Source organism: Pongo pygmaeus, chromosome 5, assembly GCF_028885625.2.
Source record: "Pongo pygmaeus isolate AG05252 chromosome 5, NHGRI_mPonPyg2-v2.0_pri, whole genome shotgun sequence".
In the NCBI taxonomy this organism is placed as follows: Eukaryota; Metazoa; Chordata; class Mammalia; order Primates; family Hominidae; genus Pongo; species Pongo pygmaeus.
Genome location: NC_072378.2, coordinates 132792765 through 132820573, shown reverse-complemented (window position 1 = coordinate 132820573; position 27809 = coordinate 132792765). Strand labels below are relative to the sequence as shown.

The window sequence follows — 27809 nt, the reverse complement described above, 5'->3', positions numbered from 1 at the left end:
AAATTTCTGGGGATAGCCTGAAGTCTGTGTTCCATTTAATAAATATTTAAATGCCTGTTTGTGCTAAGAGTTGTTTTAAATATTGGGGAAAGATAAATAGCATGTGGGCCCTGCCTTATAATTGTTTGGAGTTTAGTTAAGGAAAAAATATGTAAACAACTAAAATTATATACAGAAAAGGGATTTAATAATTTTTCTTGAAGAGATCAAAGACGTTTTCAAAGGGAATATGCAATTTGAACCTTATTTTAATTGTTTGATGTGTTTAACATGACACTGTCCTTTGAAATCCAGTTGTTTTTTTTTTAACAGACATGAGAGTTTTGCTATTTGATGTGTCACTTTGCCAGATTTCAACTCTATTAGATTAATCAAGTTTATCCTTGTAACTTCACAGATTGTTAATTTGGAAAATGTAAGCCAGTAACTTAAAAAATATAACTGTGTGACTTTTATATCATTTAGGTGACTGCTTAGAAAACTGCACAGCAGCTGATGAAATTAGCGAATAAGCACATCAGCCATGTCTTACACTCCAGGAGTTGGTGGTGACCCCGCCCAGTTGGCCCAGAGGATCTCTTCTAACATCCAGAAGATCACACAGTGTTGTGAGTTGAGTTTTAAATGGACTTCACTGTTTGTATCCACTCTTAACTGAACTTGGTGGAGGTTCATAAAAGGACAACTCTGCTGATTGAGAGAGGGAGGAGCATTCCTCTAACAACAGGTTTTAAAGGGCTCGAACTCTTTAGAATGAATGCAAGAGAATTATATTTGAGATAACACTTACTGCATTTTTCTATAGGAAGTCAGGGCCAGGCACATAATACATTATTTCATTAAATAAAATAAAGATTTAAAAGGATAATGGATTCTTATATCTGCTTTAATGCTATCTGGTTCTAGATGAGATGATGAGACCTGATGAGTCAGTCTCATAGGTTTGGAACCAGGTAGCACTACCAAGGGCTTAAGGAACATAAAGTTTATTAAAAATAAAATCTGACTGGATATGGGTTAGGTTAATCTTATGATGGGCAAGTATGTGGTACCTTATTAAGGAGCAAGAGGAACTAAGGAGGAGACATTTTAATCTATTGAGGAAAGTATTATAGAAAATCAGACCTGCATTCCCCACAAATTATTCTTTTTTTTTTTTTTTTTTTTTGAGACGGAGTCTCTCTCTGTTGCCCAGGCTGGAGGGCAGTGGCGCGACCTCGGCTTACTGCAAGCTCTGCCCCCCGGGTTCATGCCATTCTCCTGCCTCAGCCTCCCTAGTAGCTAGGACTACAGGCGCCCGCCACCATGCCCAGCTAATTTTTTGTATTTTTAGTAGAGACGGGGTTTCACCATGTTAGCCAGGATGGTCTCCATCTCCTGACTTTCTGATCCACCCGCCTCAGCCTCCCAAAGTACTGGGATTACAGGCGTGAGCCACCACGCCTGGCCAAATTATTCTTTGCTATACTTGTCAGAGATAGAATACGAGTAGACGGATGCAGTGTGGCACTTCATTCAGAACTATTCATCATCAGGATATGTATTAAAAAAAATCATTATAGCAGATTTGAGTGGATAGGTTTTTAACCTATCCACTCAAATCTGTATTTTTTTTTTACTTTTTTTTTTGTTTGTGAATTTTTTTTGTTTGTAAATGTGTATTTTTTTTTTACTTTTTTTTTGTTTGTAAATTATGGTTAATCAGATACCTTGGGTGATTCTAGTCATCTTGCTCTCAGTGTTTGGCCCTCAGGGCGTTACCTGAACTCTTTCATCTTTCAGAGTATGTTAGTACAGTTTTATTCTTCAGCCTAGTTCCTTACAAGGCTATTCTTTTTAACAGAGTGTTAACACATTGCGGAAATAATGTTTTCAGTTGACCATACTGTGTTTCTTTATCTAATCATTAACTCCTCAACAGCTGTTCCTCTACCTGAATTATTTAAATGAGATGCCAGTGTGTTTTAGGAGCAAAGAGAATAAAACTAGACTCTAAAAAGGTACTGCTGTGCACAGTGGTATAAAATAACCCTTATTCTGATTTGGGGTGATTTCTGGGTTTTTTTACCTATTCCTGGAAGAACAAGGAAGTGCACAGTGCCAGGCACCACGTTGTCCACAGCAGGGAATGTAGGAATGGTACATTGAGAACTGCTGCAGTTTGTCACAGGCCACCGGCACTGGCTCTGCTTTGCTCCTCTGGCATCAGATCTGTTCTGATGGTGGCCACAGAAGAGCCTCTTTTCTTTTTTTAATGGCTCCCTTGCTGCTGGTTAGAAATAGCACTGGTCTGCCCCAAGTGTATCTGGCTACTTGTGCAAAAATTAAGGAAGTTTATAATTCTAATTACATATGTGGAAAATCAGGACCTTTATGCAAGAAAGGAGGCCAAGAGGCCTTTCTCCAAAGAAGAAGATAAGCATCCTGTGTTGGGAAAGCTAAACAGTGTTAGGAATTGAGGATGAGGAATGACTGTCCTGTACCGAGATTGTAGAAGTAGCAAGCAGTAGGTAGTATGAAAGATACATGGATTGAAGATTGTGTGTGAACATGAACTGGAAGGAGAAAAGAGTTGACTTAAATCAGGCCATGTTCCCTAAGAAAGAGATCCAGTGGATGAGAAGTGACAGATTGGGCCAGAGTTGAATATTTATGGCATGGTTGGTAGCTAAGTGTGCAAGTACATCCAGGGCAGTCTTGGAGCATGTGAAGGGCTGGCTATGATACTCCACAGTCTATGTGAAGAGCTGTTAAGAAGACTGGGACTGTTGGTGGGGCGTGGTGGCTCACACCTGTAATCCCAGCAATTTGGGAGGCCGAGGCAGGCAGATCACGGGAGGTCAGGAGTTCGAGACCAGCCTGACCAACATGGAGAAACCCTGTCTCTACTAAAAATACAAAATTAGCTGGGCCTGGTGTGGCATATGCCTGTAATCCCAGCTACTGGAGAGGCTGAGGCAGGAGAATCGCTTGAACCTGGGAGGCGGAGGTTACAGTGATCATGCCATTGCACTCCAGCAGCCTGGGCAACAAGAGTGAAACTCCGTTTCAAAAAAAAAAAGACTGGGACTGTTCATGCATGTGAAGGTACAGTCACCATCTGCAGATGTTTGAATCACTGTCATATGTGAAACAGAAGCCATATGTCCTGCCTGAACACAGGGGCCTCCACAAATGTACAGAAGCTACAGGTAGTCGGATTTCACCTTGAGAAGGAGGAAGGGCTTTTGAATAATCCAAGTTGTTAAGGTAGAATTGCCTCCCTCAGGAGGAATGAGATTCCTTATCAGTGACCAGAAAAAGGATGGTCAGATATTTCTCAGATTTATTAATAAGAATTTTAAACATAGGAATAATGGTTCAGACTAAGAGGGTTTTAATTTTGATATTCTGTTGTGATTCATTCAACAAATAATTTTTGGGGCACATAGTACTTGCTAGATACTGTTCCAAACTGTAGGAATGTAGCAGTAAACAATCCATAAGGTCCTGCTCTCACTGTAGTTTACAGTGTAGTAAGGAGAAATAATGAGCAACTTAATTTTCTGTAAAGAAAATATAGTGAAAGTGAGGTGAGAGCAAGTGACTGGCGAAGCTGCCTTTACTTTGGATGGTCTTTGAATGAGGATGAGGAGGGACTGGTAGTGAGAAGATTCAGAGAAAGGGCATTTCAGACAGAAGGAATAACTAGTATTAAAAATTCAAAAGCAGACCTGGGCTTGAAATACTCAGAAAATAGGGAAAAGGGAAAAAGCCAGTGTGGCTGAAGCATAGCATCTGGGGCAAGAGTGCCAGGAGATGAAACCAGAGGGGCCTGGCAGGTCAGCTGGGGCCTTGCAGGTCGTTCAGGGAGTTTAGATTTCATTTTAAGAGGCAGTGGAAATCACTGGAGGCGTTTAAGCAGAGGAGAGACATAATCAGATCTACATTGTGAAAAAATTACTTTGGCTGCTGCTTAGAAAATAGACATTGGGGGAATAGTAGGGAGGTATGCTGGTCATCACAGAGGTCTGGGGAGAGAGATGCTGGCTTGCACCAGGGTGATGGCAGTGGAGATGGAGAGAAGCAATGAGTGTGTTTTGGAGGTAGAGCCAGCGGGACTTGCTGATGCGTGTGGGTAGGGATGGTAGAGGAAGGAAGGAGTTAAAGACGACTTCATAGTTTTTGCCTTGAGCAACCGACTAGGTGGTGGCAAGTGTGTACTGAAATGGGAGGGACTACAGTTCAGGACAAGTAGGAGAGAGTTTTGTTTTGACTAAGTATATTTCGAGATATCATTTAGATATCTAAGTGGAGATATCAAACATCTACTTTAGATACAGGAATTTGGAAGTCAGAGTGTCCTCAGAGTATAAATGGTATTTAAAACCATAGGTGTAAAGTAATCACATAAGAGTGAGTAAAGAGAAGAGGCCTGGAACATTAAAAAATGTGGAAATCAGGAAGGTAGCATGAAGAATCTAAGGAGTGACCTGTGAGGCAAGATAAAAATCAAGGTGTGGTAGATTTCTAGAAATTAAACAAAGAATGTTTCAAGAATGAGTGAGGCATTATCTCTCTCTAATGCTGCTGAGAGACTAAGATAAAAGCAGATAATCGGATTTGGTAAACTGGTGACTTTGAAAAGAACGTTCTCATAGCCATATTGCAAGTGTAGATGGAGGAAGGGAAGGAGAACCACCCACTCTTTCCATTTTAAAGAGACTTTCCAGATTTTCTCCTCACCTCTGCTTATGTCATTGATCAGGTGGCTACACCTAGCTGCCAGAGAGGCTGAAAACATCTTAGCAGGATTTCAGTGTGCTCACTAAAATTGGGGATTATCCTATTTGAGAAAGAAGGGTGAGAGAATCAATGTTTAGTAGGCAACTAGCAGACTCTGTCATGAAAGTAGAAAGAGGATCAAAGAAAGGGTTCCATTTTTCACTGCAACAGAGAAATTCTGGTAAGTGTATAATTGCAAAGGAAATGTTCTGAAAGTGAGAGGGCATGGGAATGGACCACTAGCAAGTGGTTCACATTTCATCCACCGTATAGAGGAGAGGCTATGTGTGGTACAGATGGAAACGTGGTGGGCAAACATGGGAGATTTCCTGTTTGAGTGGGTCTGTTCTTAAATGGGAAGCAAGGTCATCAGATAGAGAATAGGTGGGAAAGAAGGGGGTTTAGCAAATGTGTTGCATATACATTTAAGATTTGGGGTCATGAATTTAGTGAAACCAGTCATCACTGTACTTTTTCTAATTCTGAGATTCAGTGTCTAAATGAAGGGGAGTTTAGATTAGATAAAGTATTGTTAAAAATCTAACTACTGTCAAGTATGTGTACTGATAAGGGCTATGCAGAAATCACGTGGAAGTGAAAGGCAGAAGTGTGAAATTTCAGTTCACTTTTTTCCGCATTTGGTAATGCTAATAATACTGGGTGCGATTGAATAAAATGATACTTTGCACCACATTTAGGTTCTCTTCACACTACATTTGCAACTTTTGAAATTGTGTCAGTACAATTATCTGATTTTACAAAAGAAACCTAAAGAGAAGATGCTGTAAGTAAGATAACCTGTAATTAGAATATGAGCATCTGTTAAACTAAAGCTAAAGTCTTCTTGAGTGTTGCAGTGGGAAAGTTTATTTTCACATTAGTTTTGATGAAATAAATAAATGCTCATAAAATATTAAGTTGTATGGTTTAGTTTATACCCCAAAAAAAGAAAATGGCAGTCAAAAATATTTTTAAACCATTTTTTGGTTTAAGATCATCTGCAGTCTTTTGAATTTGTTTCACTAGTAAAGCATTTAAACCATATTATAATGATATAATTTATATTAAGCATAAAATATTTAAATATTGTAAATTCTTACGTGTAAAATACATTAGAAATTTAATTATATTAAAATAATAAAACTGTTAAATAGTTATAACAAACTATGACTTTATTACAGGTTCTATAGACAGTTTTAAATGATTAAGAAAATATTTGTATCCTATGAGAGAAAGTGTTGACTCCATAACAGTCAGCAAGGCCCTCGTGCCACCCACGCTCCATCTTTTGCCCATGGCACAGACAGTATTCTCTGTTGCTGGCCTAGCATGCCATCCAGTCTTTTTCAACCCAAGGCTCCAGGCAACCATTCCCAGTAGACTGGAGTTGGCAGGCAAACAAAACCGTTTGTTATCACAGGTCTAGAAGATCATCATGCCTCTTAGAAAGGCTTAGATTTAGTTTTCAAACTTTGGATTGAGATGTTCAAAAGTGACATTGTTATTAGCAACATCTATGCCTATTTACCTTCTATCATTTCTCCATATTTTGTCAGACATACTCCTAGCTGTGATGTATAGTAAAAGGATAAGCAAGCCTTTGTGGGTTTATAAGGTACCTATCATATAGGTAAACCAGAGTAGGCATTTTCGCAGGGACCATTCATCCTTGCCCAAACACAAACAACAGAAAAATGTCTTGAGAACACACAGAGAAACTCATGCTTTTAAAAGCAGCAGAATCAATATATCAAAATACATCACATAAGTAAACACGGGCTTGTTTTTTCAGACTTTTTAAAAATGGAAGTATAATGTTTACATTGAGTACTAGACAAATTATTTGTGTATAGCTGAATGAATTCTCTATCGTATTACCACAAATGTCAAGAAATAGAACACTACTTAGCCTCCTAAAACCCTTCTTGTGCTTACACCCCTCCATGCCCTTCAGAGATAACCAGTGTCCTGACTATGTTAACATCATTGATTAATTTTTGTTTTTTTAATCTAATAGAATCAATAATCAAATAGAATTATTTTATGTTGGGCTTCTTTCATTATGTTTGTGGGATTCATCCATGTAGCTGCAGGTCATTTGTTTTCGTTACTGTATAGTATTCCACATTTAAACATACCACAATTTATTTATTCTTTCTACTGTTTGTAGTGTTTCCAGTTTTTGATTTTGTTTATATTTTTTGCTAGGATGAACAGTGCTTCCCAGAACATTCTTATATGTTCTTTTGGTGCATGTATGTGAAGGAATTGGGTTACTGGCTCATAGGATATGTGTATGTTCAGCTTTTGTGGATAACAGCTAAACAGTGTCCTAAAGTGGTTGTACCAGATATGAGTACAGCCAGTGTATCAGAGTTTGTGCTGCTCAAAGTCCTTGCCAACATTTGATGTTTACAGCTTTTTATTCATTTTAGTCATAGGTTTCTCATGATTTACTTTTGCAATTCTCTGATTAGAATCAGAGTTTTTAGAGTGTAGCTGAGCTAAAGAAATCAATGAGATAATAGGAAACATTTCTAATCAAGCAAGCTGTATGTGATTGCATGTACATTTCCTGAAATCAGATCCAAATAGCAGTGTGACCTTGAGTAAGCTCTCGAACCTTCCAGGACATGGTTTTCTCATGTGTATTTTCTGTGGACTAGGTTATGGTCTCTTCAAACTTTATCAGGCAATAATTCTAACCAAAGTTTTTTAAGAGTCCCGAAACTCTTCTAACAGGTACAAGATTATCATGTGTTGTTAAGAGGCCAATTGCCATATCTGAATCCATAATGCATGCTCATAAAATCCCATAATAGAAGAAGCCATCACACTCAAGACTAGCTAGAGTTCCACCAAGGCTTATGTATTATTTTTAAGTGTTAGGAGATGGGAAAGTTGGGGCACAGAGGTTTGTATCCTGTCAGAATTAACAAAATTTTGTATTGAAGGAAATTGGTGAATAGAAATGAGAATAGCTATGAAACACAGTCCTTGAGATAAAAATTTCCCTAACCCCTAAATAACATAGTAAGCCTTTCCACTGGTGCTGATGTGAATTCTTGCATTTGATTATTATTTTTTAAATAATAACCTGAAAGAGGAAGATGTAGTGTGGCTAAAGTTGGAAAGTGAATAAAACAGATATATTGGAAACATAAAATCTACTCATCAGAATTTATGAGTATAGAAGTTTCTGCTAAAATATGCATCATGTATCACATGGGCTTGTGTGTGTGTGTTTTTCCCAGAAAATTTGGAAACACAGAACCTTCTAGGGGCACATAAAGTATGAATGTAAGCTTTTACATGCTAAGAGAAGGTGACTGAAAAATATTTTTGTTGAATCTTCACTTGTTTCATTTTTAATCATCTCTCCTACAGATTAAAGGTATTAGTTCAGCACAGACTTTAGTTTAAAATCGAAACAGATGCTTTTGGTTTCTCTGTGTTGTAATTAGCTTCCTATGCTGCGAGTGTACTTTTCAACATTGTTTATTAAAAATTGGTGCATGGCTCCTGTGCCCATAAGGTTCTTATGACTTTGAGATGAAATTAAAAGTCTATATAAAAGTGTGAGCCCTTTTGTTACTTTTGAGAATGATCACAGTTCTTTTAATTAGTTAGGGTCTGGTGAACGGGATGCTTGTTTTTGCATTTTAACACATGACTGCACAAAAGGGAAGCTAATATTATCAGCTTTTTTTTTTTTTTTTTTTTTTTTGGTGCCAGGGCAAATATTTTTTTAAGAAAGGAGCTCCAGTCCTGAGAAATTAATGAATTTATTGGAACCGTATATTTACTCAGGAATTAAGAATGTTTCCTTTTTTTCTGGGGTCGTCTGTTGGTGGGATGGGAAGGCAGTTTATTAGAGGAAAAAGAGTTGAAAAATTGTCCTTTCCCCCCTCTTAAAATGCTGTTTGAGATATTTATGCCTAAGATTGCACATCTGAAAATGTGGTTGGGTGGTTTCTTCCCCCCCCTTAGAGGAGAAAAACTTCAGTAGTTTTTATTTCATTGTGATTTTCTTCTTGCCTAAGGTGCTGACATAAAACAGAGATAGATGTGAAGGTTACTATCTTATCCAAGGAAATTTTAACAGTGTGACAACTTTTCTTCTCTTCAGTGACTTTTCCTTTATGACTAAACATGGTGTTTATGGCCGGATATGAGTGAATTCTTTGTTTTATGAACTAAATCTTTAAGATGTGGCTCCAGGATGCTTCAGGGAGCTTTATCCCTCACTCTCCTATCTGTGAACCATACACATGCTTCTGCCCTGGCATGAACTTTCTTACCCTTGGTTCCAACCCCAAACCATAGTAGTGGGTGTCTTCACTCCCTGTATTCAATCTAAGTGTAAATCTTAGTGGTTCTACCCGTCAGATCTGTCTATGTCTCTCCATCTCTGCCATTACCACGTATGCCCAAGCTGCTGCTATTTCTTTGGATGACTGAAGTCTCCAAATTGTTCTCCTCACTTCCATTCCCGCCTATTTCAGTCTTCTCCAAATAGTTGCCAAGGTAAACTTGTAAAACTATAAATCAGATCATGTCATCCTATAGCTTGAAAGGCAACAGTTACTTCTGTGGTTTTTATAATCAGATATAAATCCCCACCATGCCCCACAATATCCCCAAGATCTGATCCCTGCCCCTGCTTATCAACTACCACTCTCTCCCATGGTGCTGCTCTGCTGCTCCACATTCCACCAGGTAGATCTTCTTTCTGCTTGGTGAACAGTCAGCTCATCCTCACCTCAGGGCCTTTGCACTTGCTCCTCTTCTGCTTCAGACATCTTCCCAGATCTACATGTAACTGGTTCCTTTCTGGCATTCAGGTCTTAGGGCCCAAAGCTCACTTCTTTAGCAGTGTCTTCCCTGCCTTATCATTTTGCTTCCTCCAGTCATTCTTTTTCTCATTAACCTGTTGTGTTTTTGTAATGCTTTTTATCAGTAAATTAAAGTACTGTTATTGTTTAATTATTTTTTGACTTTCCTACTAAAATCTGGTCCCCAGAGATAAAGGGCTCGATGTGTCTTGGCTACAGAAGTATTTACACATAATTTTATTCATTCATTTTTTAATGAAATTGAGATCACACTATACAGGTTTTTTGGTGCTTACTTTTTTTTCTCTTGTTATTGGTTGCTTTTTTATGTGGTTATGCCATTAAATGATTTTAATTAATCCTCCATTAACAGACATTTTATCCTAAGTGTATATGTTTAAAAACCTGAGAACTTAGCCATTTGTGGTGCCTCCACAAATGAATCCTCTGAGTTCTCTGTAGATAAAATAAAGTGTCATGGTGACCATGTGATAAAAATCCTCATGTGTATGTTTTGATACTACATTTATTTAAGAATTTCTATAATAATTACTAGTTTTTTTCCAACATAATCTATGCTCAGTAATTGTATGACAGGGTAGTTTCTCTTTGATTACACATATTCATGGGTAATTGTGTAGTGGCTGCTCAACTGCCCTGTGAGGCTATCCCTCTGTACATTTCGGTTGATTTGGTGCTGAAGTAGGAATCGAACAGTATAAGTTAGGCTTGGCATTTAGTTTTGGTTTCCTGTAGTGATTTTGGCAATTATTGTCCTCATCTCTTTGATCCCTTTTTGTTGTTTTCACCAATTACTGAACAATGTTTTTATTGAACAGTGTATTAGTCCATTCTCACATTGCTAATAAAGACATACCTGAGACTGGGTAGCTTATAAAGAAAAAGAGGTTTAACGGAGTCACATTTCCACATGGCTGGGGAGGCCTCACAATCATGGCAGAAGACGAAGGAAGAGCATAGGGACTTCTTACATGGCCGCGGGCAGGAGAGGGCTTGTACAGGGGTGCTCCCCTTTATAAATCCGTCAGATCTCATGAGACTTACTCACTATTATGAGAACAGCACAGGAATGACCGCCCTCATGATCCAATTACCTCCCACTGGGTCCCTCTCACAACATGTGGGAATTGTGGGAGCCACAATTCAAGATGAGGTTTGGGTGGGGACACAACCAAACCATATCAAACAGTGATTGCCCTTTATATTTAATCCAAACTGGGTTTTTTCTTAAAGCAATTATTAATTGGTTTGCCTATTAGTTGCTTAGGAAAAAACTAAAAGTCATACAAGATATTATTCTGCAAGTCTTGGTACATTTATTTTTCCTACTCTTCTTTCTCATTATAGTATCATTATCATGATCATTATTTGAAGTTATGTTTTAATGATATTGAGTATGGCCACCTACTTCTTGAAGATAGTTTGCCTTTTATTCCATATGAAGTCAAAGAAAATGCCCACAGACATCACCAAGATCCCATCCTCGTCTGTGGACTGTTCTGCTTGGGAGTGTGGAAGCCTTCAACAAATATCCAGCCAAGGCCTGCTTATTTGTGAATACCCAGTACACTGCCTTGCTGCTGGGCACGGGAGGAGAGTGGGGCAGGGTGGCCCAAGTACATCCAGTGATTTTAGTTGTATGGTATTCCCTATATACCCTGCTTTGTTCAATAATCTCTTTCTGGAAGATATGTAAGCTAGTATTTTTAAACTATTTTTAATTAACTGTTTAGTCTGTGCCTTGTATTAGGTATCTTTTATTCCTTTTTTTGTGCATTGTTTTTGATCTTCCAGTCACCCTGGTCAGGTGAGAAAATTTAGGTTTGGAGTGGTTGTCACTTGCTCAAGTTTGTACAGCTGTTAAGTGGCAAGGCTGGTATTTGAGCCCAGGAGAGACTGGTTCATATAACACGGTGCATTTGGATCATGCTGTAGATTGTACCAGGGTGTTACTTGTGCATTTATGTTCATTCCCTGCGTGAGTATTTATTAAACACCTGTGATGTGCTAGGGACTGTCTGGATGCTAAAGCTATGTCAGCGAATAAATAAAAATACCTGCCTTTATGGAGTGAACCTTTAATGAGAGAAGACAGACATAAATAAGTAAATTATGTCATATGTTAGAAGGAGATGTTAAGTGTTACGAAAAGAAACAATGACAAAAACATACCGGCAAGGATCCAGTGTGCTGGAGAGGGGTTTGCGTTTCATAAATAGGGTGCATGGGGAGTCAGGATGGACCATACTGAGGAGTTCCTCGATGAGCACATATTTGAAGGAAGGAAGGGAATGTGTCCCACAGTATCTAGGGAAAGAGTATTTTAGATGGGAAAATAGCATGTCCATGGGCCCTCAGATGTAAGCACCCCTGGCCATTAGAGGAATGGAGAGGAGGGAGGAGAGAGAGTTGGGACCAGGTCAGGTAGGGCCTTGCAGGCTGGTGTAAGGACTTTTATTCTGGGTGGAGCAAGGGTTATGAGGAGAGGAGTGCAGTGCTGGTGCAGAGGCAGTGCAATGTTGGACTCAGAGTTTTAGATTTTGTCAAGTTGTTAAGAAGGGAGAGAGGGGCTTAAGATATATGCAGGAGTCTGGATATGATGACTGACTCCAGAGTTTAAGTTGGGTAGGGAGTGGGTGACGACATTGGAGGTGAGGAAACGTGGCAGAGTGGCAGGATCAATGGATGACAGGTTGGAATTGGGGCCAGGGGAGTGAGTTGGACATGCAGGAGGTGTTTTGTAGTAGATTGCCTAAAACCAAGATTATGGAAAAGTGACAGTTCCTGGTAATGAGAAGGTGTTTGATGGGCTCTTGGAGTGTGTGGCTGAGGGAGGGTAGAGGACAGAATCATTTCAATAGGAGACGTGTGCAAAGAATGGAGGCCAGCAGGATGGTGGAAGGATCGTCAGCCTGTGTATTGAAATCACAAAAAAATTAAGACAGGAGTCATGTTGGACAGAATGGCAGCGAGCCAGAAACAACAACCAATGAAGAGTGAGGGGCGGCCCAAGGAACCAAAAATGACTAAACTTGCAGTGGGTGGTGATCATGGGGCCTGATGTGTTCTGCGTGTCTGTCTGTTGTTGTGCTCCTTGTCATGGGGCCTTTATTTTTGAATTTGTCCTTCTTTTCTGAGTTCCTCCAGTCTCTAGTTTGTCAGTGCATGCATGTTATCTGGCCATCTCTTAAGAGTTCTTTTGTGATCTTCCTTTAAACTGTGATTGCTTCATTGAGGTTTTTTTTTTTCTTTTTTTTTTTTTTTAATCCTGTGGGTATTTTGGGGTATAATTTTTACCATATTCACTTTGTGGCAACATGTTTTCCTGCTGTGAGTTCTTTTAGGGAGTTTTACTGTTCTTTTCCACATTTTAAAATAGTCTTTTGTGTGGTTACTCTACCCATTTTTTTTTTTGTTTTTCAATGGCATGAGTTTGATTTTCCTGGCAGGAGATTCCTGTGGAGGGAGAGGGAAGTGCCCATTTCTCTGCTCAAGGGCTCCATTCTCTCTGCTGTGCTGTGCTGTGCTGTGCTGCCCTGAGGGACTGTTTCTTTCCTCCTCTGCCTCTCAGCCCCTAGCCTGGTGTAGGAGGGCTTCCCGCTCCATCCCTGATGTCATCCCAGTCACTTCATCGGCCCCAAGATGCACAGACACCTCTTTCCAAGGTGTTCCCCTCCTGGTTTTTGAGAACGGTCAGCAGCCCACGGCCTCCTGAATCTGTTCTGCGTCTCCTTTTCCCACCTTCTCCAGCAGAGTCCCCGGTGCTTCTCAGCCGTGCTTCTGCCGATTCCCACTCCAGGTGGGATCAGCTCTTCAGATGATTTGCTGGTGACTGTGGAGCTCTGCAACCCCGGTTATTCTCCGCCCCACCCATACGGCTTCCTGCTTAGGACCTGCTATTTTCTGTTGCTTTTAGCCATATGTACACGTTTTTGAGAATTTGTCCATATTTACACATTTTGTGTTAATTTCTCTGAAAATGTAATTTTTTGGGTTTTCTCCCTGCTCCCCCATTCTATAATATGCCTTGAGGAGGGAAGAAGGAGGAATATTCAGAAACATGGTTCTACCATGTTTTTATAGGAAGCAGAAATCGATTTTCAGTGTTTTAGAGACAGCTGCCGGCATGTGTTTGCAGTTAGAACTGATCAGAAATGACTGAAGTAAAAGGTTTGGGAATCACTGCCTGTAAACTAGAGGGGAACTCCCGACAACAGTTCAGCTGCTTTTGGAGCAGTAGGAGAATTATTGGGCCCTCGAGTGGATGACAGGAAGGAAGCTCATCACGATGGGCAAAAGATGTGTCAGCGGGGTTGGGGAACTGCAAGGCGCAGGGCCTCACCACTGCCCAGTCCTTACCTGTTTGCTTCTTACACAAATCACATTGTCATGGAACCGTTGTTGCTTCTGATTCCAGACTACCTCAGAGCAGGTACACTGAGCAGATCCATGTGAAAAATGTTAGGGTGAATAAATTTGCTAAAAGACCCAGCTTGTAATGTTCCAGCCATCTAGAAGTCAAAATTATTGTTTACATACAATTTTAGATGACTTGTTTTTGTACTTTATTTTTAAGAACTGGGCCCTCAGATTTAACCCTTTATTAATCTACAATAGCTTTAAAATGCCCCCAAATTTCCACTGATTTGACCTTTATGCCTTTCTACCTTTAAAGTATCTGGGAAGAAAACCAGTGACAAAGTGAAAATTAAGTGTGTTGTAAATTTGAGATTGCTTTGTGGAAGCGGGCTATGCCTTCAGATATTCTGTGCTGGGAAGGGGAGCACAGGAAGCCAGTGTAGTTGGGCCCTGCGGGTGGATGCTCTCCATTAAGCTTCCAGCCTTGAGACTCGTCCTTTAGAAGATCCTTCTCCATCTCCCTTCCCACCCCTTCTCGTCTCTGCAGTTTGAATCAGTGCTTTTGCTCACAAAGAAGACAAATGTTCTCTTCAGGTCATAAGACAGAGCATGAGATATGCTAATGCTAGAGGGGAAAAGCCAAAATTATTTTAGTAGCCATCCTTCAGATTCTCCAGGAAGTTTTTCCACTTGTGATACGCTTTTTAGAATTTTAATATACTTTTCTTGGTTTTTTTTGATAAATAGATAGACATGGGTATTTCTAATGATACATTTTTCTCTGCACATTGTACCCTATAACGAACCTGGATCCTAACTCTGATTGTACAAGACTTATTAGTAATAACATCTTGTACTTTTATTCTTACAAAGATCTATGCCATTTCTAAAATGTTTACATATATATCATCTTTTTTTTTTTTTTTTTTTTTTAAGACAGAGTCTCACTCTGTCGCCCAGGCTGGAGTGCAGTGGCACAATCTTGGCTCACTGCAGCCTCTTCCTCTGGGTTCAAGCTGTTCTTGTGCTTCAGCCTCTCGAGTAGCTTGGACTACAGGGGTGTGCCACCATGCTTGGCTAATTTTTGTATCTTTAGAAGAGATGGGTTTTTGCCATGTTGGCCAGGCTGGTCTCGAACTCCTGGCCTCAAGTGATCTGCTTACCTTGGCCTCCCAAAGTGCTGGGATTACAGGCATGAGCCACTGCGCCTGGCCTGTATCACCTTGTTTAATACTCCAGACCACCCTCTAACAAAGATAGAGGGTTTGATAGACGAGGAAAGATTGGAGTCTAAAACAGTTTGTTTCTTTTAATATTTAGATTTTTTTTCTAGTCCTGTTTTAAATAAGTCACTTATATGCAGCTGCTAGATACATGTCATTGTCACATAGTAGCTGACGCCTTCCTCCCAATTACGGGCTATAACTATCTTATGTCAATTGATATTTATCATCTCTACAATTCTTATAATTATATCATAGATTATTAAGTATTAGCACTCAAGTATTGTTCACATTAGATAGTCAAGAAATGTAAATAAGAAGCTGAACACTTAAAAAAAACTGACAGAACTCCCCCATAAGACAGTTTTAAAATACATGGAGCAAACACTGACAAAACTGCAAGGAAAATAGACAAAGCCACAATTATGGCTTTCGGCACCCCTCTCTGAATAATTGATAGAACAAGTAGATACAAAATCAGGATACAGAAGATTCAAAGTACTAATCACCTTGATGGTGACAGCCACTTATAGAACAGTCTATTCAACAACAGCAGAACACACATTTTTCTCAAGTGCACCCAGAACATTTATTAAGATAGACTGTATTCCTGGCATTAAGCAAGAGTTTCAACAAACTTTAAAAGATTCAAGTAATACAAGATACATTCCTTGACTACAGTGAAATTAAATTAGAACTCAGTAACAGAAAGATCCCTGGAAAATCCCCAAATGTTTGAAAACTAAACACATTTCAAATAAGCTATGGATCAAAGAGAAAGCCAAAAAGAGGAGTTGGAAAATATTCTGAACTGAACGTAAATGAAAGCATCACATATCAGAATTTGTTGGATGGTATTAACTCAGTACTTAAGGGAGCACTAAACACCTGTATTAGAAAAGAAGACAGGTCTCAAATCATGACCTCAGTTTTCACCCTAAGAAATTTAGAAAAAACAACCGAAATTGCAAAGTCAGCAGAACAAAGGAAATACAAATCATAGTGGAAATCAAAGGGAGAAAAAAAATCAATGAAACCAAAAGCTGTTTCTTTGAGATCAATAGAACTGATAAACCTCTAACCAGACTGAACATGAAAAAAATAGAAGAAACAAATTACTAATATCAGGAATGAGAGAGATGATATATTACAAATTCTACATATTTTATATGTAAAAATATGTACATATTTACATATATTATGTACATTACAGAATCTATCATATATTTAAAGGGTTTTTTTCCTTTGAAATGGTTTTTATTTATTTCACTTTAAGTTCTGGGATACATGTGCAGAACGTGCAGGGTTGTTACATAGGTGTATACATGTGCCATGGTGGTTTGCTGCACCTACTAACCCGTCATCTAGGTTTTAAGTCCCACATGCATTAGGTATTTGTCCTAATGCTCTCCTTCCCCACCCCCCATCCCCCGACACATGTTCCCCTCCCTGTGTTCATGTGTTCTCATTGTTCAACTCCCACTTATGAGTGAGAACATGCAGTGTTTGCTTTTCTGTTCCTCTGTTAGTTTGCTGAAAGTGATGGTTTCCAGCTTCATCCATATCCCTGCAAAGGACATGAACTCGTTTTTTTTTATGGCTGCAATTAAGAGAGTATTATAAACAACTTTATGACAATAAAGTTGACATCTTAGATGAAATGGATAAATTCCTTGATAGACACAAATTATCAAAGTTGACTCAAAAAGAAGTCAGTAACCTGCCTAGCTCTATATCAAGAAATTGAAATTACAACTTAAAACCTCCTCACAAAGAACCAGACTCAAATATCTTCACTAGTGTAATCTATCAAATATTTAACTAATTGTACACAAACTGTTCCAAAAAATTGAAGAATTTGTTTTAGCAGGTCAGCATAATCCTTATATTGAAACCAGATAAAGACAGTAAAAGAAGAGAACACTAGGCTGGGTGCAGTGGTTCATGCCTGTAATCCCAGCACTTTGGGAGGCTGAGGCTGGCGAATCACCTGATGTTGGGAGTTCAAGACAAGCCTGGCCAATATGGTGAAACTCTGTCTCTACTAAAAGTACAAAAAATTAGCTGGGCATGGTGGCGGGCACCTGTAATCCCAGCTACTTGGGAGACTAAGGCAGGAGAATCGCTTGAACTGGCAGCGGGAGGTTGCAGTGAGCTGAGGTCACGCCACTGCACTCCAGGCTGGGCATGCCAGAGCAAGACTCTGTCTCCAAAAAAAAAAAAAAAAAAAAAAAAAACCCAGAATAAAACACTACACATCCATTTCATCTCATGACATAAATGCAAAAAATTTAAACAAAATTTAACTAATCAAATCACCAATATTTTAAAAGGATATAACAAGTGGAGTATGTCCCAGGAATTCAGGGTTGGTTTAATACTGAAAGAGCAATAAATATTGTTCATTATATTAACAAACTTAAAAAGAAAACCTATATTATCATCTCAATAGATGCAGAAAAAGCATTTGACAAATTCTACTTCCATTCCCAGCAAAAATTCTCAGTAAACTAGGAGTAGGAGTGAGCTTTTTAACCTGACAAAAGATCATCTATGAAAACTTACAGAGTGTCACACTTAATGGTGAAAGACAGAATGCTTTCCTTTATAAGATCGGGAACAAGACAGGGATGTCTGCCCTCACCATTTCTATTCAGAATTGTACTAGAGGATCCATCTAGTGCAGATGGATAATATAAACAAATAAAAGGTCTTCACATTAGGAAAAAAAGAATTAAAACCACTTGTATTCACAGACATAAATGTCTATGTAGAAAATCTGATGGAATCTACAATTTTAAAAAAAGCCTACTAGAATAAAAAAGTCAATTTAGTAAGTATATGATCAATGTACAAAAATAAATTGTATTTCTCTACACTGGCAATGAGCAATCAAAATAAAAATTTGAAATGTAAAAAGCTGGCATTTACAATAACATCAAACATTATGAAATACTTAGAAGGCAATATAAGTGAAACACTTGAACACTGAACAGTACAAAATATTGCTGAAATTAAAGAAAGCCTATACAATTGGGAAGATATACCTTGATCATGGATCAGAAGACAGTATTGTTATTTGAACAGACACTTCAACAAAGAAGATATACAGATGACAAATAGCACATAAAAAGATGTTCAACATCATTAGTTATTAGGAAAATACAAATTAAAAGCACAGATACCACTATTAACCTATTTGGCAAAATTTAAAAGACTGAGCATACCAAGTGCTGGAGAAGATGTAGAGGAACAGAAGCTTTCATACACTGCTGTTGGAAGTGTAAAATGGCACCACTTTGTAAAATAGTTTGACTGTTTTAAGAAAGCTAAATTTAACACCTATCATACTATCCAGCCATTCTACTTCTATTTATCCACACACAAAAATTAAATATATGCGCATATAAAGACTTGTAGACAGATACTCATAGGAGCTTTATTTGTAATGGACAAAAATGGGAAACAACACAAATGTCCATCAATAAATAGTGTTGTATCATACAGTGGAATACTCAGCAATAAAAGGAATGCACTATTGATATACACAGCATGGATGAATCATAAAATAATTAGGCTAACTTAAGCCAGACACCATCCTTTTTCAAAAAAGAGTAAATACTCTGTGATTACATTTGTATAAAACTTTAGAAAATGCAAAATACATAAAGCAACAGAAAGCATATTAGTGATTGCTTGGTGATGGAGGGAGGAAGGAACAGAGATACGCAGGACGGGGGAAATTTTAAACTACAACAAGGAAACTTTTAAGGGTGAAGAATCTAATAACTGTCTTAAGTGTGATGATGGTTTTACAGATGTGCACATATGTCCAAACTTGTAAAACTGTAGTTTATATATATGCACTTTGTCAGTTGTACCTCAATAAAGTGGCATTTTAATAAAAAAAGTTAATAAGAATACTCATTATTCATTTCTGACCTTCAAGAGAACAACAGACTCTGTTGAGCGCTTACTATATCCAGTACACGGTGCCTACCTATATTGTTCTCGCTTAAAGTTTATGACAGCTGAGAAATAGGTGCTTTCTCACTGTTGAAGCAATTATAGCTTGGAGACATCAGGTAAATTGCCCAGGGTCAGCAGCCAGGAAGAAGTGAGATAAGGTTTCCAAATCAGGCTGTCTGGCTCCAACTCTGCTTGCTGGTCAGCCTTCAATTGTACTTCCTCAGTGTGATGTGGCTGAGTCTGTGTTGGAATCTCAAAATCACCTGTCCAGGGATTTTACTAACCATTATTATTTTTTCTATGTTTGGCTGTTACAAGTTGGTTATTTTACGTTGAAAACATGTTTTCTGCTAAAAGAGAAGATAGCTATTCTTAGTTATTTGGAGACAGTTCTTTGAAGGTACTCTGTGTGTGTGTTAGGTTGATTTGCCATGCCGCCGCAGCCTGGCCGGTCTCATTTGCCAGACAGCATCCATTCGCTGGTGAACTCTGACAGGTGGTAGCATTATGTATTAATAGCCCCTGATACCAAATTCAGCCTACAATTTTAGGACAAACTATTCTTTACTGTAAAGCTTTTTTTCTTAAATAATCCACTAGATGGCAGCAGACCCATGTGGAACAGAATGGGTCTTCACTGCTGTAGAAGAGGAGCCAGAAATGGGACACTGTTTTGTTTTTGATGACCCAGTAGTGCATCTTTTTCAGATGTATAGGAAATGGTATTCTTTTTCTGTTATGAAAAATGTAAAATACTCTTTGAAGTCACGTCTGTGGAAGTGAGTAGTGGTACAGATAGTTCAAAATTGTAGACAATGCAAAAATAATTTTTTCTTTGTATTCTCGTAGAGACACATGTTGATTTAATCCTACTTGTATGCATTAGATGAACTTTTCTTCAAGAAACTGTTTATGCTTACATAATTCTTTTTATGGTTGGAAAAACTGCGGCTTGTTTCATGAGTTTTTTTCTTTAATTGGACCTATGCCAATCAAAATAGAAGATGACTGTCCTATAAATTCATAGCACCTAAGGCTAGATAATGAAGTGAAATCCTACAGACTGGACTTGGGAGAAAGTAAGAGGATTATTTATTTTTCCAGATTACCATACTGCTTGTCATCTGACTAGAAACCTCTTTATCTCCCTTTCTCTAAGCTTATTTTTCTCAAGCATTTTTGAACATGGTCAATTGGGGTGTGGCAGAAGATCCTGTGGACCACATATCCTACTATCCATACCTTGTAGAAGAGGAAGAACTTAGGAGACAGCCAAAAACCAGAGAGTAATAAAATGATGGAGTGCTAACAATATTTTTGCAGCAAATATGCTATAAAAATGCTCATCCAAAACAATGAAAAAGTGTTTTGTTTCTAAATTAGTATAAGAGCAGCAGATGAAAATGAGGTACTCAAGTCAGCACCTATGATGGGTGAATAGCATATTCTGAGAATCAAAGAAATTCAACTCAGTGTACATGCATGTTCAATGGAAATTTTGTAACATTGTTAAATATTTTACTAGATAGACTTAATGCAGTGACTGCAGTAGGCCCTCCTTTTCCATGGGTTCTGCATGGATTCAACCAACCATGGAACAAAAATATTCAGAAAAATTTTAAAAATAAAACACAGTACACTATAACAATTTACATAGCATTTATTTTATATTAGGTATAGTAAGTAGTGTAGCGATGATTTCCAGGAGGATGTGCATAGGTTATATGCAAATACTATGCCATTTTATATTAGAAACTTGAGCATCTGCAGATGTTGTTACCTGTGGGAGGTGGATGGAGGGAGGCATGGAACCAATCCTCTAGCGATAGTGAAGGATGACAGTACATTCAAATAACATGCCAAGTTGAGTTTTTAGATACAAGGTTTTAGTAATTTTTAATAACTGAGGACAAGGACTGGCCAACTTTCCCTGTAAAGGGCAGATTCTTTTAGACTTTCTTTCATTTTCTTTTTTTTTTTTTCTTTTTTTTGTTAACCCTTTAAAACTGTAGCAACAGTTCTTCGCTTGGAAGTCTGTGCAAACCCAGGTTTCAGGCTCTACGGGCCATAATTTGTTGACCCTGGTGTAGGAGGGTAATGCTAGTAGTATATGAAATGAAGTCTCTGGAATCTTGGCAGTTCATAAAACCCGGAGAAAGAGCAGGCATTTCTTCCTTGATCACTTTCAGCTGGGAAGAAGGATCCTTGTGATCCACTGCCAGACCTAAACTTACTTTGAGCACTGCTGGAAACATCTAACATCTCAATTCAACTCCTTCAAATTACTTCTTCAATCTAGACACACTTATTTTTTCTTTGTTTGCTTTGTCAACTGTCACACACCTGGATTATGAAATAATGTGTTTTAACATCTTTTACTTTCAGTCCTTTTAGCACATTGAAAAAAGTTTTTTGAAGACCTACATTCTACATTTTTTGAAATCTACATTCTAACCCTAACTCTTCTACTAAATAGCTATAGTTTTTGGAACAAGTTAGTTATTCTGTCTGGTTCTCAACTTCTGTGTTTATAAAATAGGATTGAACTAATACCATATAATATTTCTTCCAAATTTGATTTAGTAGTTTCAGATTTATGTTCCTGTAAGCCCTTTATCACCTGATCAGATGATGCCTTTAATTGATCCTCAAGTGTAGACCTGCTGAATTTAAAGGAATACAACCAAATTAATGTTGATGTTCGAAAGCACTCCCACTGTGCCTGGTACGTAGTAGATGCCCAGTAAATGTTTGTCGAGTGAATCAGTGAATGAATAATAAATGGGCATAACTACCTTTCTTAACTCTCCATTTATTTATGCTGTATGTTTTAGAAATATGTATTATTTCTTACGTAAGTTTTGATCTTTCCAGTATTCTTTTTATGGTTCACTCATAAAACTATTCATTGAGGGTCAACAATATGATAAATTCTGGAAATACCAAAATGAATAAAACTTAGGCCTTGCCTTCAAGAAGTTTGCCTTCTAGTTAGGGTGACTAATAGGTATTCTGATCATTTCAGTGTATGTCTGAGTATGATATTAGAGGTTTGAATCTCCAAACTGAAATGTCCTATTTCTTACCCTTCAAACCATTACAAATGCCACCTTCATACAGCTTTTTGGATTGTCCTCCAATAGAACACACATACTATAGGTCATTGTTTGAAACATTGTTATAGCATTTGTTGCTGCTGCTCCCTCTTTGAGTTTATATGGTGTTTGTACTTTTTTTTTTTTTTTGTCCTTTTCTAGATTGTATGCTGCATAAGTGTAGGGGGCCTTGTCTTCCATTTCTATTCATGAGAAGCTCTCATTAGTTAAATGCATTCTCTTAGGCAATAACATAATGGTTGTTTTCTGAGAGGCTTCATTTTATGAGACATTGTATTATCTTAAAAAATTGTTTCAGAGTGACAAGGAGGTTGTTAGCCAGAGCCTTTGATTTTTAAGAAATTTCAGTATCTATAAAACCTAAATCTACAAAACCAAAAGCACAGAATAAATGTAGCTTTTGATTATAACTAGATTGTTAGTGATAGCGACTAATACTTTTATTATTAATCATCTGTATTATAATGAAGGTAAGCAATGTTCAAAGAATCTTAAAACAGTTTTGTTGCTTTAGCAACCAGTTTTTTTCCCCCTCCAAAGATTGGCTCTGTGGTGCTACTTCTCAGTGGTCATAATATTATAACCAGAAAGATCCCAATGTAATAGTAGTTTTGGGTATTAGGTGGCCCAAAATAAATTTCACTATAATTTGTCCCTTTTGATTTCTACAGTGAACACACTACCTTTTTTTATACCTAAGCTTAAAAACAAAAGCTCCTGCGTGATGCACTGCTGCTGTCCCTCATACAACAAGAACTCCTTTCACATTTCCACAGAAGGGATAAAACTGAGGTCTATTCAGTTCCTGTAGCCAATGCCAAATTTAGGGGGTGATTTCCTGTGTGCTCCTCCTCTTTCAGCAAAACTGAACAGCAGTATTCCTTAGCCTGTGGAACAGTGTCTCAGAGTAACCACAAATGGTACATTCTATATATAACAGTGGAGGAAATAGGGAAGGAGACGAACAGTTAATATATCTAAATATATACATTGCAGAGCAAGAAAAAGAATATTGGCAGGTGCTAAGTTACCACTCTACAGCTGATCACAGGCTGCAGTTTGTATTACTGTTTTCCTGTTATAATAACCACCCTACTTTCCTCTTGCCTTCTTTCAGCACCTCAGCTGTTTGAGATAACCCAGATTTTCAGCCCTGGGTCCTTGTTGCTCCTGCTCACAGGCTATGTGGTACTCACTTTTATGATTGAAGATGCCAGTATTATCAGGCCCCCTCCAGTTCATCTCCCTTTTACTTGTGTATGAGCATACCCCAACTTCCGCTTAATAATTACCTCAATCAACATACTGCCTTGGCCCTAAATGACCAGTTGTAGTCTTGAAAACGTGATTGTTTTCTTAACTTGGATATTGTCTCTAAGTCACCTTGAGAGATGGAAAAAATTGTACAAATGGATAATTAGGTGTAATTGTGAAATACTGCACTTTACTTCGACCTGTTACTTCCCAAATCCAAGTTTCTTTCTGGCTGTAGGTGAAACAGCACCCTGGAGTGGTGGTTCTTTGAGACCATAAAGATCCTATAGGACAGCACTTCAGTTTCCCAAGATGCTTGTCTCCCAGGTGGTGCCAGGATTGAGTCTCAGTAGGCGGTAAACATTCTAGAAGTCCAGCAGCTTCTAGATAACAGAATACATGGCAGAGCAGTGAATCCCATTGTCCTTGGAACACCGTTAATTTTTTTTCTCTGTACTTTCTTGATCAGAAGCATCGGTGTGTGGAACACCTTGACTGTGACTAATAGGTGGATTAGGAGTCTGGTAGAAGCATGGGGTGGGGGGAGTGGGGACGGGCCGCAGGGGGCACAGTGGGTGCTTAGAGGATGCATAACAGAACCCAGAGTAATACCATTGAAGTGAATATAAAATTCTGCCTCCTCCAAGACAGAAGGAGCAGCTAGTTGGGTCAACCCTCAACAATAGCACATCACTAGTTTGCTTTTTATTTTTAAATTAGCACGTTATTGAAAGTGTTCGTAAAGACAATTAGCCGTAGAAAATAAAATGGGTGTAAAATCATCTCTGTAGAGCGTATGGATGTGCATCTGGGAAGTCCAAAGGATGAATGAAAAAATTAATACAAAAAATCAAACAAAAATAATTTAATAGAGTATAACATGAGATTGCTATTGCTGCAAATTGGTGTATGGCAGTACCCATGATCATGTCAGTCTGAGTAACGGGAAATCCATATTGTTGAGTCTATATGTGGCTTTTGTTCTGACAACCTTTGCTGGTTTATTATTTCACTGAACAAGTGCTTCAGGAGTTGGGGTGAGAGATAGGCTGACTGACATACATAGAGCAAAATGTAGAAAGGCTGTACCAACAAGATACAATTCATGGTGAACAGCTAGAGTCACTTGGTTACCTTGTACCATTCATTGTCTACCCTATCCAGGGCTCAGTAGCAAGGCCAGAACGAGTCTTTAAATGCCCAGGCAAGTTATCTCGTAGATTGTCCCACAGTCTAGGCTGGTCTAATTTCTTTTTGTGATTAGATTCATGTTAAATATTTTGGCAAGAAAAATCCGTAGATCATATTGTGACTTTCTCACTGCAGCATGCCACAAGGTTCATAATGTCAGTTTTTTCCATTCTCACTGCTAAATTTGGTCATTTGTTTTCAGACAACAGATTTATGTATGATAAAGTTATATCTTTTAAAATTAATGTCATCTGTGTGGTGGTAATTTAAGTTGTGTGAATGTCCTGTGATTTTAGCATTTTTTGATGATCTTGCTGAAATCAGTTATTACATGGATAATTGAAAAATGATTTTTTCTAATTCTATTCCTCTCTCATTTATTAACAATAACTTATTTATATTATATTCTAATGAAATATGTAATTGTTACTTATTTTCCTCACAATTTTTATGCTAGTAGTGTTAAAGTCTGTGTGCCCTTGTATTTACTTAATATCCTGATGGGATGAGGAAGAAGATGGTATTTTTGGGTCATAAGTGCATTTTCACAAGTTAACATTCCCACACAATTTCCTCTTGAAAATTTTTGTTACTGATTAGATTTAAGTAAACCATTTAGTTATTCTTTTTTCCAGTTAATATTTTCTATTTTCATCTTTGTTTTTCTGTCTCTTTTCAACTGCCCAATTGCTTGTACATATTAATTTTTAACTCTTTGTTTCTGTTACCTTAACTTTTGTGACAATTAATACATGAATTTTCTATTATAATAGCTGCGGAAATACAAAGAACTCTGAATCAACTTGGAACACCTCAAGATTCACCTGAATTGAGGCAACAGCTGTAAGTATCTAGTTAAATAAATAAAAGAGAAAGAAAGAACTCTATTGCTATTATTCTGTTGCTTTTACAGTATGTAGTATTATGTTTATTGGAGGAAAAAATAGAAAAACAATGGAGTTTTTCTGCTACCTTATCCATACATTTGTACCAAGCTTTTGTGTAGATTTTTCCCGGTCTGGAGTAGGCAGGTGTTTTTATATTAAAGATCTGGAAGGCTGAGGTGGGCGGATCACAAGTTCAGGAGTTCGAGACCAGCCTGGCCAATATGGTGAAACCCCATCTCTACTGAAAATACAAAAATTAGCCAGGCGTGGTGGCGGGCTTCTGTAGTCCCAGCTACTCAGGAGGCTGAGGCAGGTGAATCTCTTGAACCCGGGAGGCGGAGGTTGCAGTGAGCCGAGATCACACCACCACACTTCAGCCTGGGCGACTGAGCAAGACTCTGTCTTAAAAAAAAAAAAAAAAAAAATTCCTTGATAGGCTTACCCTATCAAAGCATAATTTCTTTAGTTGCATTTCTTACAGTTTTTAGGTAGGTTGTTTTTGACAGCTGTTGAAAAATTATACTGTAGTATCTCAATTTATGTGATTTACTTTCCATAGCTAAAAACCCCTGCAGTCACCAGAGTTTTATTTGGTTTAGATCCAATACATAACCAGCTACGTGAGCTGTCTCCCCACAAGTTTATACCTGCATCCTTGAATTTCAGAGAGCATTAGCTTCCGTTTAAAAAAAAGTTATAATGAATTATATAGTACATATTCCAGTAAATTAATATGCTGTTAGACCAGCAGTCATAGCAATAATATTTTGTCTGTGGTATGTTATGGATTTTACAGAGTATTTTTACATATTTTATCATTTAAACCTTACAGAATTGGAGTAAGAGAAATAGACCAAAAGAACTGTTTCCATTTTGTTCATGTCTCTTATGGGTTTAATGAGTTGCTCAGTGTCATTTAGAACTTAACTCTTAAATTTTATTTCAGTACTGTTACAGCTATAAATTTCAAGTCACATATATCTAGTAAGCAGTACTTCTAAACAACATTAACTATAGAGGGAAAACTGCAAAGAGGACGATATTAAAAGATAGGTAATAGGAATTCATATTTTTAGGAAGTACAATTTGAAGGACTTACAATTATCTCTAATTTATATTTTATTTTTCCACAGTGGGTAAGTGTCAGAATGGTAAAAATGCTCCAAATCTAAATAATAAACCACAATTCATTAAACTAAAGTAAAATGGAATAGAAGTACATAATTCATAATAGTTCTAATATTTTGATAGAGTTAATAGTGAAGATTCTGAATATATATCTGTAGTCACTAAGGATTTTTTTTTTTTTTTTTTTTTGAGACAGGATCTCATGCTGTCACCCAGGCTGGAGTGCAGTGACATGATCACAGTTCACTGCAGCCTGGACCGCCTAGGCTCAATCGATTCTCCCACCTCAGCCTCCTGTGTAGCTGGGAATACAGGCACATCCACCATGCTTGGCTAATTTTTGTATTTTTTGTAGAGATGGTGTTTTGCCATGTTGCCTGGACTGGTCTTCAATTCTGGGTTCAGACAATTCACCCACCTCAACCTCCCAGAGTGCTGTGATTACAGGCATGAGCCACCATGTCCGGCCTCAGGTCTTCTTTTTAAAACTTTGACTATATTATGATTTCCAAAGATTTACAAAAATGCATTAAAGTTAGGGTATTTGGTAAATAGAGATAGAAATAGATTTTAATTACCCTTTGTCAGTCAAATACAGATCCCTATTCTTAAGCATATTCTTATACAATATCTCATTATTTTAAAGGACCGTAAGTGTGATCAGACCTATTTAAAATGAGATGAAATATATAAGACGTACTGATGTTGTAATTTGTAAAACATCACAATTAATATGAGCTTTTTTTGGTGTCATGTTTTTAAATTGGAAATCTTTTCAATTTATAAGCTAGCTAGATAAAATACGGATATGTAGTCAGCACTCTGTATCCATAGATTATATATCCCCAGATTCAACCAACTGCAGGTCAAAAATATTCAAGAAAAAAAATACAATAATAAAAAAACAAAACAACTATAAAATATAGCAACTATTTACATAGCATTTACATTATTGTATTGGGTATTATAAGTAATCTAGAGATGATTTAGAGATATGGGAGGATATGCATAGATTATATGCAAATGCTATACCTTTTTATATCAGGGACTTGAGCATCAACG

General features: G+C 37.8%; 1 protein-coding gene across 2 annotated transcripts in view; it reads left to right on the top strand.

The window, feature by feature from the left end:
* STX7 (syntaxin 7) overlaps nucleotides 1–27809 on the top strand; it is a 52429-nt gene that overhangs the window by 9001 nt on the left and 15619 nt on the right. For both annotated transcript variants that reach the window (XM_054491473.2, XM_063666607.1), the window contains exons 2-3: nucleotides 466–608; nucleotides 25506–25575. In XM_054491473.2, coding sequence (XP_054347448.1) covers nucleotides 524–608; nucleotides 25506–25575 — 155 coding nt within the window. In that variant the 5' untranslated portion in view covers nucleotides 466–523. The remainder of the gene's footprint in view (nucleotides 1–465; nucleotides 609–25505; nucleotides 25576–27809) is intronic.